The sequence below is a fragment of the Carettochelys insculpta genome, chromosome 26 (assembly GCF_033958435.1).
Source record: "Carettochelys insculpta isolate YL-2023 chromosome 26, ASM3395843v1, whole genome shotgun sequence".
Classification (NCBI taxonomy): domain Eukaryota; kingdom Metazoa; phylum Chordata; order Testudines; family Carettochelyidae; genus Carettochelys; species Carettochelys insculpta.
In genome coordinates, this window is record NC_134162.1 from 15,642,191 (window position 1) to 15,657,165 (window position 14,975).

At 40.4% G+C, this 14,975-nt stretch overlaps 1 protein-coding gene across 15 annotated transcripts in view; it reads left to right on the top strand.

Moving 5' to 3' along the window:
* The window catches only part of LRIG2 (leucine rich repeats and immunoglobulin like domains 2), a 161,566-nt gene that overhangs the window by 8,603 nt on the left and 137,988 nt on the right, over nucleotides 1-14,975 (top strand). For all 15 annotated transcript variants that reach the window (XM_074977335.1, XM_074977336.1, XM_074977343.1 and 12 more), the window contains exons 2-8: nucleotides 5,135-5,206; nucleotides 5,828-5,902; nucleotides 6,495-6,629; nucleotides 7,316-7,459; nucleotides 7,594-7,737; nucleotides 9,231-9,374; nucleotides 10,015-10,158. In XM_074977335.1, the coding sequence (XP_074833436.1) occupies nucleotides 5,135-5,206; nucleotides 5,828-5,902; nucleotides 6,495-6,629; nucleotides 7,316-7,459; nucleotides 7,594-7,737; nucleotides 9,231-9,374; nucleotides 10,015-10,158 (858 nt within the window). The remainder of the gene's footprint in view (nucleotides 1-5,134; nucleotides 5,207-5,827; nucleotides 5,903-6,494; nucleotides 6,630-7,315; nucleotides 7,460-7,593; nucleotides 7,738-9,230; nucleotides 9,375-10,014; nucleotides 10,159-14,975) is intronic.

Consider the following 14,975-nt stretch of genomic DNA (forward strand, 5'->3'; position numbering starts at 1 on the left):
TCATGGCTGAGAAAGTTTGCAAAAGTCTTGGATTGGGTGAGTGATAAATAATGAAGAGGTCACTGATTTAGAGCAATATGGATTGCTTGGTCAAGAGGGCACAATTTTTTTAAGGAAAGGTATTTTCAGTGGAAGTAACATTTTTTTAATGAAAATAGTTTGGAAGGAAAAATACAAGTTGGGTGACAAAACATTTTGTAAATATCAGTTTCAGTGACATATTTGTCAGAGAAAAATATTTTGGATATTTATTGGGACACTGTTTTCAAATAAGTGTTTTTTTTGCTTGAAATAGTTCTCCAAAATTTTCTATATATTAAAGATGTAAAAGTAGTTGAAATACTTAAGTTTTTTTAAATGAAACTTTGACCCAGAACACATTTTTTCACTCAATTATCTGAAATTTTTGTAAAAGTCTTTCAGTTCAGCTTGAAATAACTTAGTTTAGTCTTTTCAGAATTGCTAGCTAACTGAAAAATCGGTTCTTCTCACAGTTCTGGTTTCCGAATGGGACTTGACATTTGACCAATGTATGGGAACAGAGAATGTATGATACATGTATAGGGATGGGTGGGGGAATCATCCTGCAGGAGCATCTGGGAAAAGTTGGAAAGGAGTTGTGATGGATAAGCAGCTGAAGATGAGTTTCTCGAGTGACTCACATTGTGAGGACTAATATAGTTCTTGGCTGTATAAATAGGGGACTCTCAAACAGAAACAGGATGATCTTATTACCTCTATCTGGGCATTGGTGAAACATTCCCAGAATACTATATCCAATTCTAATGTCCAACTTAGGAAGGAAGCTTTTAAAAAAGATTGATTAATAGATTTGAAGGACATGCCTTCTATAGTGGAAAAACTCTAGGACTGCAGTGTGTTCAACTTATCAGAGAATGTCAAGGGGTGATTTGAATAGTCTAAGATCTTGAATGGAAAATAGAAATTTGATAATAGACAAAGGTGTAACAAGAGTCAGTGGCTGGAAATTGAGGTGAGACACAACATAGTCAGAAATAAGGTAGACACTTAAGCCAGAGTCAGTTACCAGGGGTGCTGGTGGTTTCGCCATTCCTTAACTTGACTTTTCAGGAGCATAGATGGCATTCAGAAAGATGTGCTGTAGTTGATGCATGCTGTTGGACTTGGAGTAATTCATTTACTGAATCCTAATCACTTGCATACACTCTGGATGAGCTAGTTCCATCAAATTGATCAGTTTTCTTCAGTTTTGAGACTGAGCCAATTCATAATAAATTGTTCGAAATCAGCCAAAGATTCCATCCAAACTTCTGAGAGGATTAGTTTGGATCCTCCTGCTCTTGTAAGAGAAGCCGAAGGAAAAGCATGTTTTACAGAAGTATTTTGTTATTTCAAAAGCACTTCCTTTTACTCCTGAAGACAACATACCTGTATCTTGGGGTGAAAGATGTATTGGGCTCTGCAGCCACATGTTAGAGTATATTTCAATTTTTTCTAAGTATCTTACCTTTTGCAGCAGTGACAGTTGAGTGACTGTGGGGGCATTTCCCAGTGTATCACTTGTTTCTCTTGTGTTGTCGTCATACAGGCACACTACTGGATCATTGTGCACATTGCTCCACCCATCAAGGCTTCAAGTGGTGAATTTCACCTCAAGGTCTTGCACAGTTTCAGGTTCCATCTCATACACTGTATTTAGAAGTGAAGTGTGGCCTGGGTGTGAGCAGTCAACCTTGTCAATGAAGGCTTTTTATTAATATGAAAAGGAGAATTTGTGGTATACATGAACCAAGCAGACTTAATCTATGGTGTCTTGTTGGAGTTTTCTGGTCCTTACTGTGTTTACTGCTATACTTTGAAATATTTTCAATTGCGGCACTGCTGCTAAAAATACCAGTGGATGACATTCAGTATCTTAGGTTTAAATGTGATACTGAAACAAGATTTAAAAATTTTTGAATACTTGTTCTTCTCAATCTATTATTCACTTAGTAGTTTATATTTTTTTCAGCAAGAAAGAAAGATCCAGTTCAAAGATAACAAAAAATGCTAAGACTGCACTTAGAATGCACTAACTTTGGAATAAGCCCCATTGAAGTCAATGATACTTCAGTTTTTTTGAGAACTAGAATGGGATGTTGCATTCAAATAGGGAATAGACTTACAGCATCACCATTATGGTTAGTGGCCATGATGCTCCAAAGTAAGAGGAATGTATTATGTGAGATAAAAATAAGAAAAGACACCCTGTGGTAACTGGGAACTCTAGATTTCTTTTACTACATATTTCTGTACTTGGTTGGTAGTCTAAACCTAATTAAAAAATTAAACATATTTGTTCTAGCAACATCCAAGGTAATAAGCTTGAAATTTACTTGTTGAATCACACTCTCACTAAATGGCTATAGAGAGCCTTAATCAATGCATTGCAAAAAATTTGTTATACACTAGTTGATCCATATCATTTTCTCCCAATAAACAGTTTACCTGACATTGATTCATTGTTTCAACTTGTTCCTGCATCATCATCTTGCACATCTTACAGTCAACTCCTTTTGGTTTTTTAACCCAGGGAATGAATTTCTTTGAAATATTCCCAGACGGTCTCTCTCACTCCCAGAAGCCATGACAGGTTTTCTGTGACAAAAGACAGGGTACTGTGCTAGATGGACCTGTGGCCTGACCCAGTGTGGCCATTCTTAGGTTGTTTGTAGTAAAATACTTTAATACAGTCTTATTATGGAGTGACAGTTATCTCCAGAGTTAAGGCTAGAACCACGTTTCGCTGTCCTTTTTTGGTAGGTGGTGTAAGGTACACCATCCTTGAAATAGTCCCTGCTCTAAAGAGCTTAGTCTTTCTTACTATAGACTGGTACAGTGTCGCATGATGGGGCTGCAGTCAGTTGGAGTCTGTATGCCGCCTCCTATAACAACTGGCGTGTTAGATCCAAGGCAAAAGGAGCATTTCACAAAATAAGAAGGGAATGGGATAAGATGTATTTTGTCTATCTACCAAACTTACTTTCCCTTCCTGCTGTTCTATTTGTTTTCTTTGGCTCATTAGTGTCCTCTGTAAACAAAAGCAAACTGGAGCTGAAACAATGCTTGTGTGTGCCCTTTTCCTCCACCCCTTGTTTGCCTTTTGCTTATGAGCTCTTTGAACAGAAATTGTTCTTTAAAATAATTCACCCTAACTGCTAAGATATATGTATCTCTCTGCCAAAAGTTTTACCTTTTGGGGAGGATAAAAAGTGGCACTACTGCAGAAACCTTCCTAGAGGCATTGCTGGAATCTTAAAAGGGTGTTTTTGAAGGTGTGGTGCCTGTCCTAGTGAGCTTGGAAAACCTCTGCCATTAAACTTGCATAAATGCTCATGGCAAATATTGCTTTTTTTAAAACAGTTCATGAGTGGAATAAAGAAGTATTATAACAAGCTAAAGCGAACTTCTGTAATTGGAATAGTAACAAAGCTGTGCTAGTTTATAAACGATCAAAACAAAAAAGCAGTCCAGTAGCACTTTAAAGACGAACAAAAATAATTTATTAGGTGATGAGCTTTCATGGGACAGACCCACTTCGTCAGATCATAGCCTTATGAGAACACTCACTATTTAAGCTGCAGAGACCCAAAAATAGTAATCAAGGGTGACAAATCAGAAATATTATCAAGGTGAGCAAATCAGAGGGTAGAGGAGCAGAAGGGTGGGGGGGGTGTCAAGAGTTCGATAAAGCCAAGTATGCAAAAGAGCCCCTATAATGACCTAAAAAATTCCAGAGACTTTAACAATCTGTACCTCTCCATCAGCTTATGCCTTGACTGCTCTACATAAGACAGTTCCTGGACACTACAGTACAAATCAAGGATGGTCTGATCAGTACCACTTTCTGCCGGAAACCCACTGACTGCTGTACTTTACCTGCACTCTTCTAGCTTCCATGTCAAGCCCTTAGGCACAATTGTATTTGCTCTGATCCTACTGACAGAGACTGAAAACTCCAGGATCTCTACCAAACATTCATAAACCTGAATTACCCACTGGGAGAAGTAACAAAACAAAAAAAAAAAAAAAAAAAACCCACAAATCGGCAGAGCCAGATGAATATCCAGAGACCAGCTACTCCAAAATGAGCCCAAAAAGCCAAGAACAGAATACCACTGGTCATTCATTACCTATAGTCCCAACTCAAACCACTGCAGCACATTATTAAAGACCTACAACCTATTCTTAATCAGGATGCCACACTCCAGAAGGCCCTAGGTGGCAGGCCTGTTCTCTCCTACAGGTGACCTCCAACCTTATGAGGATTCTCGCCCACTACCACAGTTTATCCCTCAGGAACACCAGTCCTGGAACTTTTCCTTGCAACATTGCCATTGCCGGCTTTGTCCACATGTCTGTTCTGGAGATACCATCACTGGACCTAACCAGGTTATTCGCAGAATCACAGGCACATTCTCATGTTCCTCAATTAACATCATATATGCTGTCGTGTGCCAACTATGCCTGGATGCTGTGTATATTGGACAGACTTCAAACTCTTAGACAAAGAATTAATGGGCATAAAACAGACATAAGAACTCCGGATTCACAAACTGGGCAGCCAGCATTTTAATGGAGTGGGCCATTCTGTTAATGACTTGAAAGTCTGTGCCTTACTGAAGAGGAATTTTCACACTACTTTGGGAAGAGAGGCTGCTGAACTCTTATATTCAGATTCAACACATGACATGGTTTGAACCGGGATGGGAATATTTTAGGTCATTATAGGGGCTCTTTTGCATACTTGGCTTAATCAAACTCTTGACTCCCCCAACCCCCTTCCACCCTCTACTCTCTGATTTGCTCACCTTGATAACTTTCTGATTTGTCAACCTTGATTACTATTTTTGGTTCTCGATGTGGCTTAAATATTGAATCTGTTCTGGTCTGGCTGTGATCTGAAGAAGTGGGTCTGTCCCACAAGAGCTCATCACCTAATAAATTATTTGTTAGTCTTTAAAGTGCTACTGGACTGCTTTTCTCTCCTTTGAATTCCATTTAAAAATGTGAATTTGTCCTGCTTGTGAATTTTAGGTGAGAACTTGCAAGGTGTAGCATACAACTACCTGAATTCAATTTGTAAAATAACTTATTTCTTTTCATTCTGCAGGGATTTAAGTTACAATCATTTACTGTCCTCTAACTGGAGCATTGATTTGTCTGTTCACACACTACATGAAGTGTAAGTTAATCTAAAGCACTTTGTTGCAAAGTTCTTACATATTGGTGTTTAGGATTTTTTAACTTGTCGATTTTTTTTTTTAACCTCTCACTACTGAGGCATTAGGGTGGTATGAAATTCTAAAGATACTTGTGAGGGAGCAGAAATGAACAGCCCTGTTTTAGTATTACATTGCATGTAAGGCAGAGAGATAGTAGAGTCAGAACCACATTTCAACATAAAGTGTAGAAATTTGCTACCATTCCACGATTTTAAAACAGAAATAGGACCTCAATGTTTTGAATGTAGTTTATTTGTAGATGCCACTAAATTACATGTAGGTAGTCTGTGTCTGACATTTTGAGCTTGCACAGGCTCATCAGTTGTGGACTCATGGAAAATCAACCACTAAATTAACCACTTGTTAGACTTTTTTTGTTGCTTTTTGGATGGCTGTCTTCCAAACTTCTCTTGTGTAACTAGCTCTTAGGGAGTGCCCCCAGCACTGTCTACTTCCAAATGTCATTCATTAGGTGAAAGTGTTCATCATGTTACAGTATTAAGAGAAATGTTTCTGTTCTGCTGTATAGAATGGCTTCTTTCCAATTTTAAAGTGCCGGTAAAGAAATCTTTCTTTTTCAGGAAGATGAATTACAATGAGCTAAGTGAAATTCCCTACTTTGGAGAACCAACGTCTAATATTACTATTCTCTCTCTGTGAGTAAATTATTTAAAGATTTGAAAAAAAGCTTCCTTTGAGACACTTCACTTGCTTATAAAAGAAATTGAAAGCAGCTTATTTTTTAAAAGCTAAACTTGTTTAAATATCCTTATTTAAAATGTTACTAGGCAGATGTCCAGTAGTTTGAAAAAACATACCTGTGCCCACAAAAAAACAATAATAATGACCAAATTCACCAAAAGTTAATTCTAAGCAAGTGCAACTTGTGGGGGATTTCTGTCATGCATTTCAGTAAGCAAACCTGAGGTGCTTTGAAACTGGCTGGGGGAAGTGGGGGAGAGTCTGTCCAGGCTTAGGAACTGCCACAGGGGATAAAATGACTGCTAGAAAAAGCACCTTTGTAGTCAGGTTTGAGAGGAGGGAACTTCCAATATTGCCTGACCTGAAATAGGGTTTTACATATCTTAATCAGTGGCCCAAAATGGGTGTTAGATTATTTTTTTGGTAAATAAAACATGGTTTATTAATCCTAATCTGTGGCCCTATAACTACATAGCTAAGTATGATGCTCACTCTTACTGGTGGTCTGGAGATAGTCCTCATGTGCCTGTTTTTTGTTTCTTGTAGAGTATACAACTTGATTCCTGAGATAAATGCTGAGCAGCTCCAACTTTACCTTTCATTAGAGAACCTAGACCTTAGCTCTAACCTCATATCTGAAGTTAAAGCTTCTTCATTCCCCCGAATGCAATTGAAGTACTTGTGAGTATAATGAGCTAGCTGATCTGTAGGGTGCGGAAAGTGCAGAGTTACATTGTAGGTCCAACCAAACATCCCATATAATGAAAAGCTTATGACAATTAGTGGCTGGGTTCAGGTGTCTAAAGGAGCCATTTTCCCTGTCCAAGCTGAATTGTTTACTAACCGTGTGATTCTTATGTTTATACTTAGTTAGGAATCATGGTCTCTTCCCTCAAAAAGCCTTACAGTCCAGTCTCATCTATAGTCAGATACTGACCTATTGTATACAATTGAGTCCCTCTGAATAGTATTGCTGCTTAACAATGGTGCCGAGTCCATAATCAACTTTCTCAAGATGTCCATGGGTTTTGTCACATCTACACTAGCAGTCCCTGTTTCCAGCACTAACATGCTAGTATCTGATGTCTAGCAAGTTACCCAATGCTGGCTTGTGCTGGTTTTTGGTGAACTTGGCCAGCTCATTTCACTACCTTTTGTCTTTGTCATGGCTGCACAAGGAATACATGACAGCGGTATTAAATAAATTAATCCATGTTACTAGAACTTGAATTTGTCATCCTGGAGATTCAGTGAGACAAAATAACTGTCCATGAAATTAGTTCTGATGGAAATGTTAGGTTGATATTCTTCTGCACATTTCAAGTAGAATTTTCCATGCTGAGAAACTTTTTTCCTCCTTTTCTTAGGAATTTGAGTAACAACAGAATAACTACCCTAGAAGCAGGCTGCTTTGATAATTTATCCCGTTCTCTAATGGTGATGAAACTAAACAGAAACCGAATTAGTGTGATTCCACCAAAGATCTTCAAATTGCCTCATGTGCAGTTCCTGTAAGTGACATCTCTTAAGCTTCACGAGCAATGTTTAAAATTGTATTGTTTACTTGAGAATGTGGTTTTGGTAGATGCAAGTGCTTCTTAGTGAAAGATGTCTAGACACTCACAGTTAACTTATTTTATTTAAGGGAACTTAAAAGGAACCGAATTAAAATAGTGGAAAGTCTTACATTCCAGGGTCTGGAATCCTTAAAGTCCTTAAAAATGCAGCGCAATGGGATTAGCAAGCTAATGGATGGTGCATTCTTTGGATTGGATAATATGGAAGAACTGTAAGTATGACTGAGCGTGGCATTTTGTTAGGCAGCCTCTTCAGGCACAGATGAGGAAAAGTGGATCCTTGCTGTGCTTCTCATGGTGCCATGTTTAACTAGAATTCTTGATGAGTAGTAAGTGTTCACATTTCCATTCTTCACTGTAGAAGCTTATGGCTTTACATCTTTCATGGTAATCCAAAGAGGATGTAAGGGTATTACTGGTACCAGAATGGTAGCCATGTTAGTCTGTCTGCAAAAACACAATGTCCTGTGGCATCTTTATAGACTAATAGATTTAGAGGGACATAAGCTTTCATGGGCAGAGACCCACTTCATCAGATGCATGGCAAAGGTATTATCTCTCTCCCTTCTTCCAGCTTAGCTGTATTCACCTGGCTTGTTGAGAAAGTGTCACCCTCTCATTACTCTCTTGTTGGAGTCTCTAGTATTCCTTTTTTTCCCCCCCACCCCCTAGCCATCTTAGTATAATGCACAGCTATTGAGTAAATTGCCTCTTGACATAGTTACATAGCAATCCCGGTATCCCCAACAGTTTGACTGTGCCGCCAGCTATTGTGGCTGTCTCAAAGCATTGATTAGGTATGCACTTCGCCTTCCCAACCTATGCCTTCAGAAATACAAAACCACTTATGTCTGATTTGGTTATCTGCTGGCTTTACGAATAGGACCATTTTCCAGCTAGGGTACAGTTGATAATTAAAGCTTGTGGTCCTTGTAAGTTCAGTGTCCTTTGGGAAGTCTCCCAGAAATTTTACAAGAGAATCTCAAATACAGACTCTCTCACTTGAGTTGACAACTCTTGCTATCATATGAAGACCCAAGAAATGAAATTGTGCAAACTACTTAATTTAAAAAATCATTCCCATGCATGTTACTTCCTCGTTCTCCTCCTCCTCCTCTCCTTCCCCCAGTCTGAGTTCTCACTAACACTATGTATTAAAAGAATGCTAATAATCCTGGACTTGATTTACATTGGTGGTTTTTAACTATAAGCTCTTGACTCTTAGGCATTTTGACCAAGAGAGATCGCAGTACCCAACTAGCTCTACCAAGAGATTTTAATCATTGATTTAAAACAAGAGACAGTATTCTGTAATGACTAAAAAGGAATGTAGGGTTAGGAGTAAAATCTCAGGTTAGGATTCTACCACTGGTTTTGATCAGTCACTTGACCTTTCTGCATCTACTTACTCATTTGGCCTTTAACACAAGTATGGTCTTATCTATCTCAGGGGAGTACTACAAGACTTACTGTTAAGTATCGGAGGGGTAGCCGTGTTAGTCTGGATCTCTAACAGCAACGAAGGGTCCTGTGGCACCTTAAAAACTAAAAGAAAAGTTTTGAGCATGAGCTTTCATGAGCATCAGGCATCTGATGAAGTGAGTGTGCTCACAAAAGACTTACTGTTAGCACTTCTCTACTGATTTGCTATACAAATGTGGTGCTCCTTGAATGTCTACTTGGAAAATATTTTCTCAATTTTTAGAGAGCTGGAACATAATAACCTGACAGAAATCAACAAGGGCTGGTTGTATGGCTTACGAACATTGCAACAACTCTACGTTAGCCAAAATGCCATTAACAGGATTAGTCCAGATGCATGGGAATTCTGCCAAAGACTTTCTGAACTGTAAGTTCTGGGCTGCATTTCAGTGGGGACTTCATGATGTTACCAAGAACCTACTGGCGAGAGCACATGCAGAAAATGTTGAATACTAACAGAGGGCCATGCTAGTCTATATATGATCTAAACACAAAAGCAATCCAGTAGCATTTAAAGACTAACAAAATAATTGAGTAGGTGACGAGCTTTCATGGGACAGATCCACTTCTTCAGATAATAGCCATACCAGAAGAGACAGAATATTTAAGCCACAGAGACACAAAAATAGTAATCAACGCTGACAAATCGGAAAAATAATATCAAGGTGAGTAAATCAGAAGAGGGGCACAAGGGGGTACAGTGAGTCAAGAATTAGATTAAGCCGAATAGGCAAAAGAGCCCCTATAATAAGCTAGAAAATTCCTATCCTGGTTCAAACCATGAGTTAATGTGTCAAATTTGAATATAAAGAAGTTCAGCAGCCTCTTTCCAAACTGTTGTGAAAATTCCTCTTCAGAAAACATTACATGTTTGCTAAGCCTTTGTCAAAACATAATAGAATGTTGAAGTGAAAATAGATTAGAACAGAATGTTGTATCCTGGTGATCTCAGTCTGATTCTTGCCTTGAGTTGTCTTGCCCTTACTATGCACATTCGATGTTTCTAGAGACTTGTCGCATAACCAACTGACCCGCCTGGATGAGTCTGCCTTTGTGGGACTTGGCTTACTGGAGAAATTAAATCTGGGGGACAACAGAATTATTCACATTGCTGATGGTGTCTTTAAAGGGCTGTCAAATCTTCACATGCTGTAAGTTCAGAAAGGTTCCAGTTTAAAAATTCCTGTTCACTTTTGTTAGTGTCTTCAGTTGTAAAGCAAAGGCTGTGATAGCTACTGACTATATGAGCATGTAAGGCCTTAGTTCCCTCATCATGCTGCCATTTTGCCTTCTCTGAAAGAATGAGGGTGGGACTCTGATGGGGGGCTGCTTATCTGTAAAAGGAATTTCTGCCCAGAAACACACAACCCACTGATGTTTTAGCAGTGGTGGCAGACAGCAGCTTGATAGCTGAAGAGTGTCCTGTCAACCAACAGCAAGTCAGTGTTCACTGTCCTTCCAGGTTACCTGAAAACATGCTCTGGCAGAGCTACCTCTTGGCTGGGACCACTGAAGGTGGTGTAATCATACTTTTCATTCAGTAAGACAACAAGTATACATTTTTGAGGATGCCTTGTCAGCTTGAGCCCAAATGTCACTTAAGTCACTCAGTTTACAGTGACTGTGTGCCAAAGGAATAAATATGTAGACACACGAGTAGTAATCCATGGTAACAGAGCCATGTAAGCCTGTATTCTAACAAAACAAACCAGCAGTCATGTAGCACTTTAAAGACTCCTGAAATGGGTCTGTCCCATGTAAGCTCATCACCTAATTTTATTTCTTTAAAGTCCTACATGAGTGCTGGTTTATAGCGTAATCCATATTAAGCATAAAAACAGTGCTGAAGCCTGCCTTCCTCTTCTCCTTGCAGCACCACTACCATCAAAATGCATACATAATTGAACGCTACAGAGATATATTGCCACCTCTTTTCTAATGGGCAACTATGCACAGTTTTGTAGCTTCATTTATATATGTAACTGACTGGATGTATCTAGCAAAAAGGACTGTCCTGGTTCTTGGTAAGAATAGCCTGAAATGAAAACTTTTAAGGGTTCCACCCATAGCTAGCTGAAAGAGTGAAAGTTTATAAGCTTTTTCGCAGTTGAGTGCTTGTTTAGGCAAAATCACTGGACACTTATGTAAGCAGTCATATTCTGTTAACCTTAATGCCACTTTTTAATGAAACTATGAAAACTGATCTTAGATTTTGAGTAGCAAGAAAGAACAAGTGCTGGTTAATTAGCAGGTTTTATTTAGCTCTGAAGGGGCGTAGGAGCTGACAGGCAGGCCATTTGGTTCAGGGTCACCAAATGTTGGCAGACGAGGGAGCAATGGTGATTAACAAGGATCTGAGCATTCATGGCTCACGGAGCATTAGGAGCAAATTCTGTTAGTTCCCACAAGGAAGTCCTCTTCTCCCCTTTCCTTTCCCTCCTGGCATTTTACCAAAACAAAGCACCAAATTGGTCCAGATAGCACAGGTATATGCTCACAAGACACAATTGTTTGCCATTATTCTCCATCTGACTTAAGTGGTATTCTTTGTGCCTTATGCTCTTAAATACTATTGTACAAGAAGAAAACTTGAAACTACTCAAGAACTGAGGATCATACATGGAATTTAAACTTGGTGGATTAAGAGTCTTAAATCATATCGCATGGTTCACTGTCTGATTTAGCATTAACACTACAATTAACCATATGATGCTGACCAAGAGAACAGTTGAGAAGTAGGTTTTCCAGTTAAGACTGTTTTTTGCATGGGAATAAATGTAGCACAACACAAGGTCATCTCTAACACCTTTCTGGTTAGCACCTCGCTTCAGGAATGTGTATGTTGCCTACCACCCAATCAAGTCTTCAAGAAGCTTTAAGTTAGCATCAAAATTTACTATGGGCCAAGATGATGCAGCCCTTGGTCCCGAAGGTGAGCAGTGCTACCCTTTGCAGTTGGTGGGCTTATTGTGTGCACCAACATGAGTAAAGCTGCATGCTCCAGCTCTTCATTAGTAGTAGTGGAATTCTGAGTTCAAGTTAAGTTGAAAGAGGGTGGGATCCCTTTTTGGGATAATAAGCATGATTGAAATATTGGTGTAGAAGGGTACAACTTAATCAGAAAGGGTAGGCATGGCAAATAGGGAGGAGGTGTTGCTTCATATATTATAATGTGCACACCTGGACTGAAATGGAGATAAATGCAGGAGACAGATATGTTGAGACTCTGGGGTAAGTTCAAAGGGGTAATAAAACAAGGATGATACTGTTATAGGGGTCTACTACAGACCACCTAGCCAGGTAGAAGAGGTGGATGAGACTTCCTCTAAACAATTAGCAGAATTATCCAAAACAAGGGACTTAGTTGAAGTCCCTCATCACCACCATCGACCTGTTGGGAAACTAACACAGCAAGGCACAGAATATCCAGAAAGTTTTTAGATTGCATGGGTGACAATTTTTGATTTTTGAAAGTCGAAACTAACTTAGGAAAGTGACCATGGGATTGCAGAGTTCAGGATTCCAAGCAATAGGCTGTGTCTACACTTGCGTTTCTCTTTTGAAAGAGGCATGCAAATGAGGGAAATGCAATCAAGGTGCAAATTTAGGTATCTGATGCCTCATTTGCATATTTTTCCAAAGGAGGAAAAGCAATGTAGATGCAGCTACTTTGAAAGTTAACCCCATCTTTGAAAACTCTCCTCCCCCACCCCCAAAGAAAGGGTTTTCGAAGATAGCCATGTCTACACTACTTTTCTTTCAAAAGAATATGAAAATGAGAAATATGTAAATCCATACCTCATCTGCATTTTCAGTTTCCTTCATTTGCATGCCTTTTGAAAGAGGAATGCAAGTGTAGACAAGCCATAGTGAAAGGGAGAACAGCAAAATAGAGACAATGGACTTCAGAAAAGGAAATTTTTCTAAACTCAAAGCTGGTAGGTAAAGTTCATGGGAAGCAAGTTTAAGCGAAAACTGAGGAGAGTTGGCAGTTTTTTCAAAGGGATGTTATTAAGGGTGTGCAAGCAAACTATACCGCTGCATAGGAAAGCTAGAAAGTATACTAAAAGACTGCGTTGGCTTAGCTATGAGATGTTCTCAATCAAAAGGGAGTCTTGATTTTTTCCTGTCAATAAACTAGGCAAATACAACTTAGAAGGGGCCACAATAAGATGGGTGCAGTTCTCAAAGTAGTTATTAATAGTTCAGTCACTCTGGCAGAGCATAACATGGGTTTCCCCAGGGGTCTGTTTTGGGACCAGTTCTGTTCAATATGTTCAACAGTTTAGTTGTTGGCATGCAGAGTATGCTTGTTAAGTTTGCAGATGCCATGGTGGGAGGGGCAGCAACTGCTTTGAAGGATAGGCTTATAATTCAGACTGAGCTGGGGAAATGGTCTGAGTCAAACCAGATGAATAAGGACAGAGGCAATTAGCTTCTTAAATATAGAATGGGAAGCGACTGTCCTCAGAAAGGGACTTAAGGGTCATAGTGGACCACAAGCTAAATGAGTCAGTGTGATCCTGTTGCCAAAAAAGCAAATGTGATTCTAGGATTTATAAACAGGAGTGTTGTGAGCAAGATATGAAGTCATTCTTCTTCTACTCTATTCAGTGCTCGTTAAGCCTCAATTTAGAGGATTGTCCAGTTCTGGGCACATTTAAAGAAAGATATAGAGAAATTGGAAATGCTCCAGAGAAGAGCAACAAGAAGGATCAAAGGTCTAGAGAACATGAGTTATGAGGGAAGACTGAAAGAACTGAGCTGCTTTGGTTTAGAAAAGAGAATACTTAAAGGGGCCGCAATAGGGGTTTAAGTACCTCAAAGAGAATCACAAGGAGAGAGGAAAAATTGTTCTCCTGGGCCTCTAAGGGTAGGACAAGGAGCAATGGGCTTGAACTGCAGCAAGGGGGGTTTAGATTAGACATCGTGAAACTCCTGAACTGTCAGGGTGGTTAGACACTGGAATAAGTTACCTGTGGAGGTTGTGGAGTCTCCATTGCTGGAGATATTTAAGAGCTGGTTAGACACCTATTGGGGATGATCTAGATGGTGTTTGGCCCTGCCCAGAGGGCAGGGAACTGAACTACATGACCTCTGAGATCCCTTCCAGTTCTACAATGATTCTAGGGGTAAAATAAAAATTAATAGATGGCTACTACTCAAAGTTTCTGCAGGTGCTGGGCTAATTGAGTACACCCATCCCTTGCTATATGTGCACAACTGGTTCCCGAGTTTCTGCTCGTACGCAGAAACTTGTAAGAGGGACACTAAATACCTATTAAATGACATGTAAAAGTCTGATTAGCTCCTAGGGTTCCTAACTTGAGGAAGGAGTGGCAGCAGGTGGTGCTGCTTTTGAAAGGAGTATGAACCTTGGTTTGGGGCGGGTTAAAGGCTGGGAGTAGTTTGGGGCTGTGAGCAGGAGGCAGCGTTAAAATCTGGTGGTGGGTTGGTGGGGAGGTTCAGGCTGCTGTGCTTTGGGGCTGGTGGGGCCAGTGGTCAGGCTGTGGGGCCACAGGGATCAGACAGTGGGGTGGGGTTGGGTCTGACTGCAGGCCCTGTCTGGCACAGTTTAGGTGGTGGGGCTCAGGCTGTGGGGCTTACCGGTGCTGTGGGGAGTCTGGTTGTGGGGATTGCAGGTGGCAGGGGCTTCAGGCAGTGGGAGGGTGGGGGGGGGATGGTCTGGTTGCACCAGTTACAGGTGGCACATGCTGGGGGGTGGGGGGGGCAGGTCTGGCTGCATGGCCAGCAGGGGTGTTGGGGCATGCAGGGGGTGAGGCTGCCACAGTGCAGGGGTGGGGGTGTCAGGGAGCGAGGGGGCATGTCTGGCTGTCGGGGCATCAGGCTGCCGCAGTTAAGGGCTACAGGGCCCAGGGGGAGTAGATGGCAGTGGGGTGTTGGGCTGCAGTGGGTTGGGGCTGTGGGGGTAGGGTGGTCGGATGGGGGTTGAAGCTGTGGGGAGTAA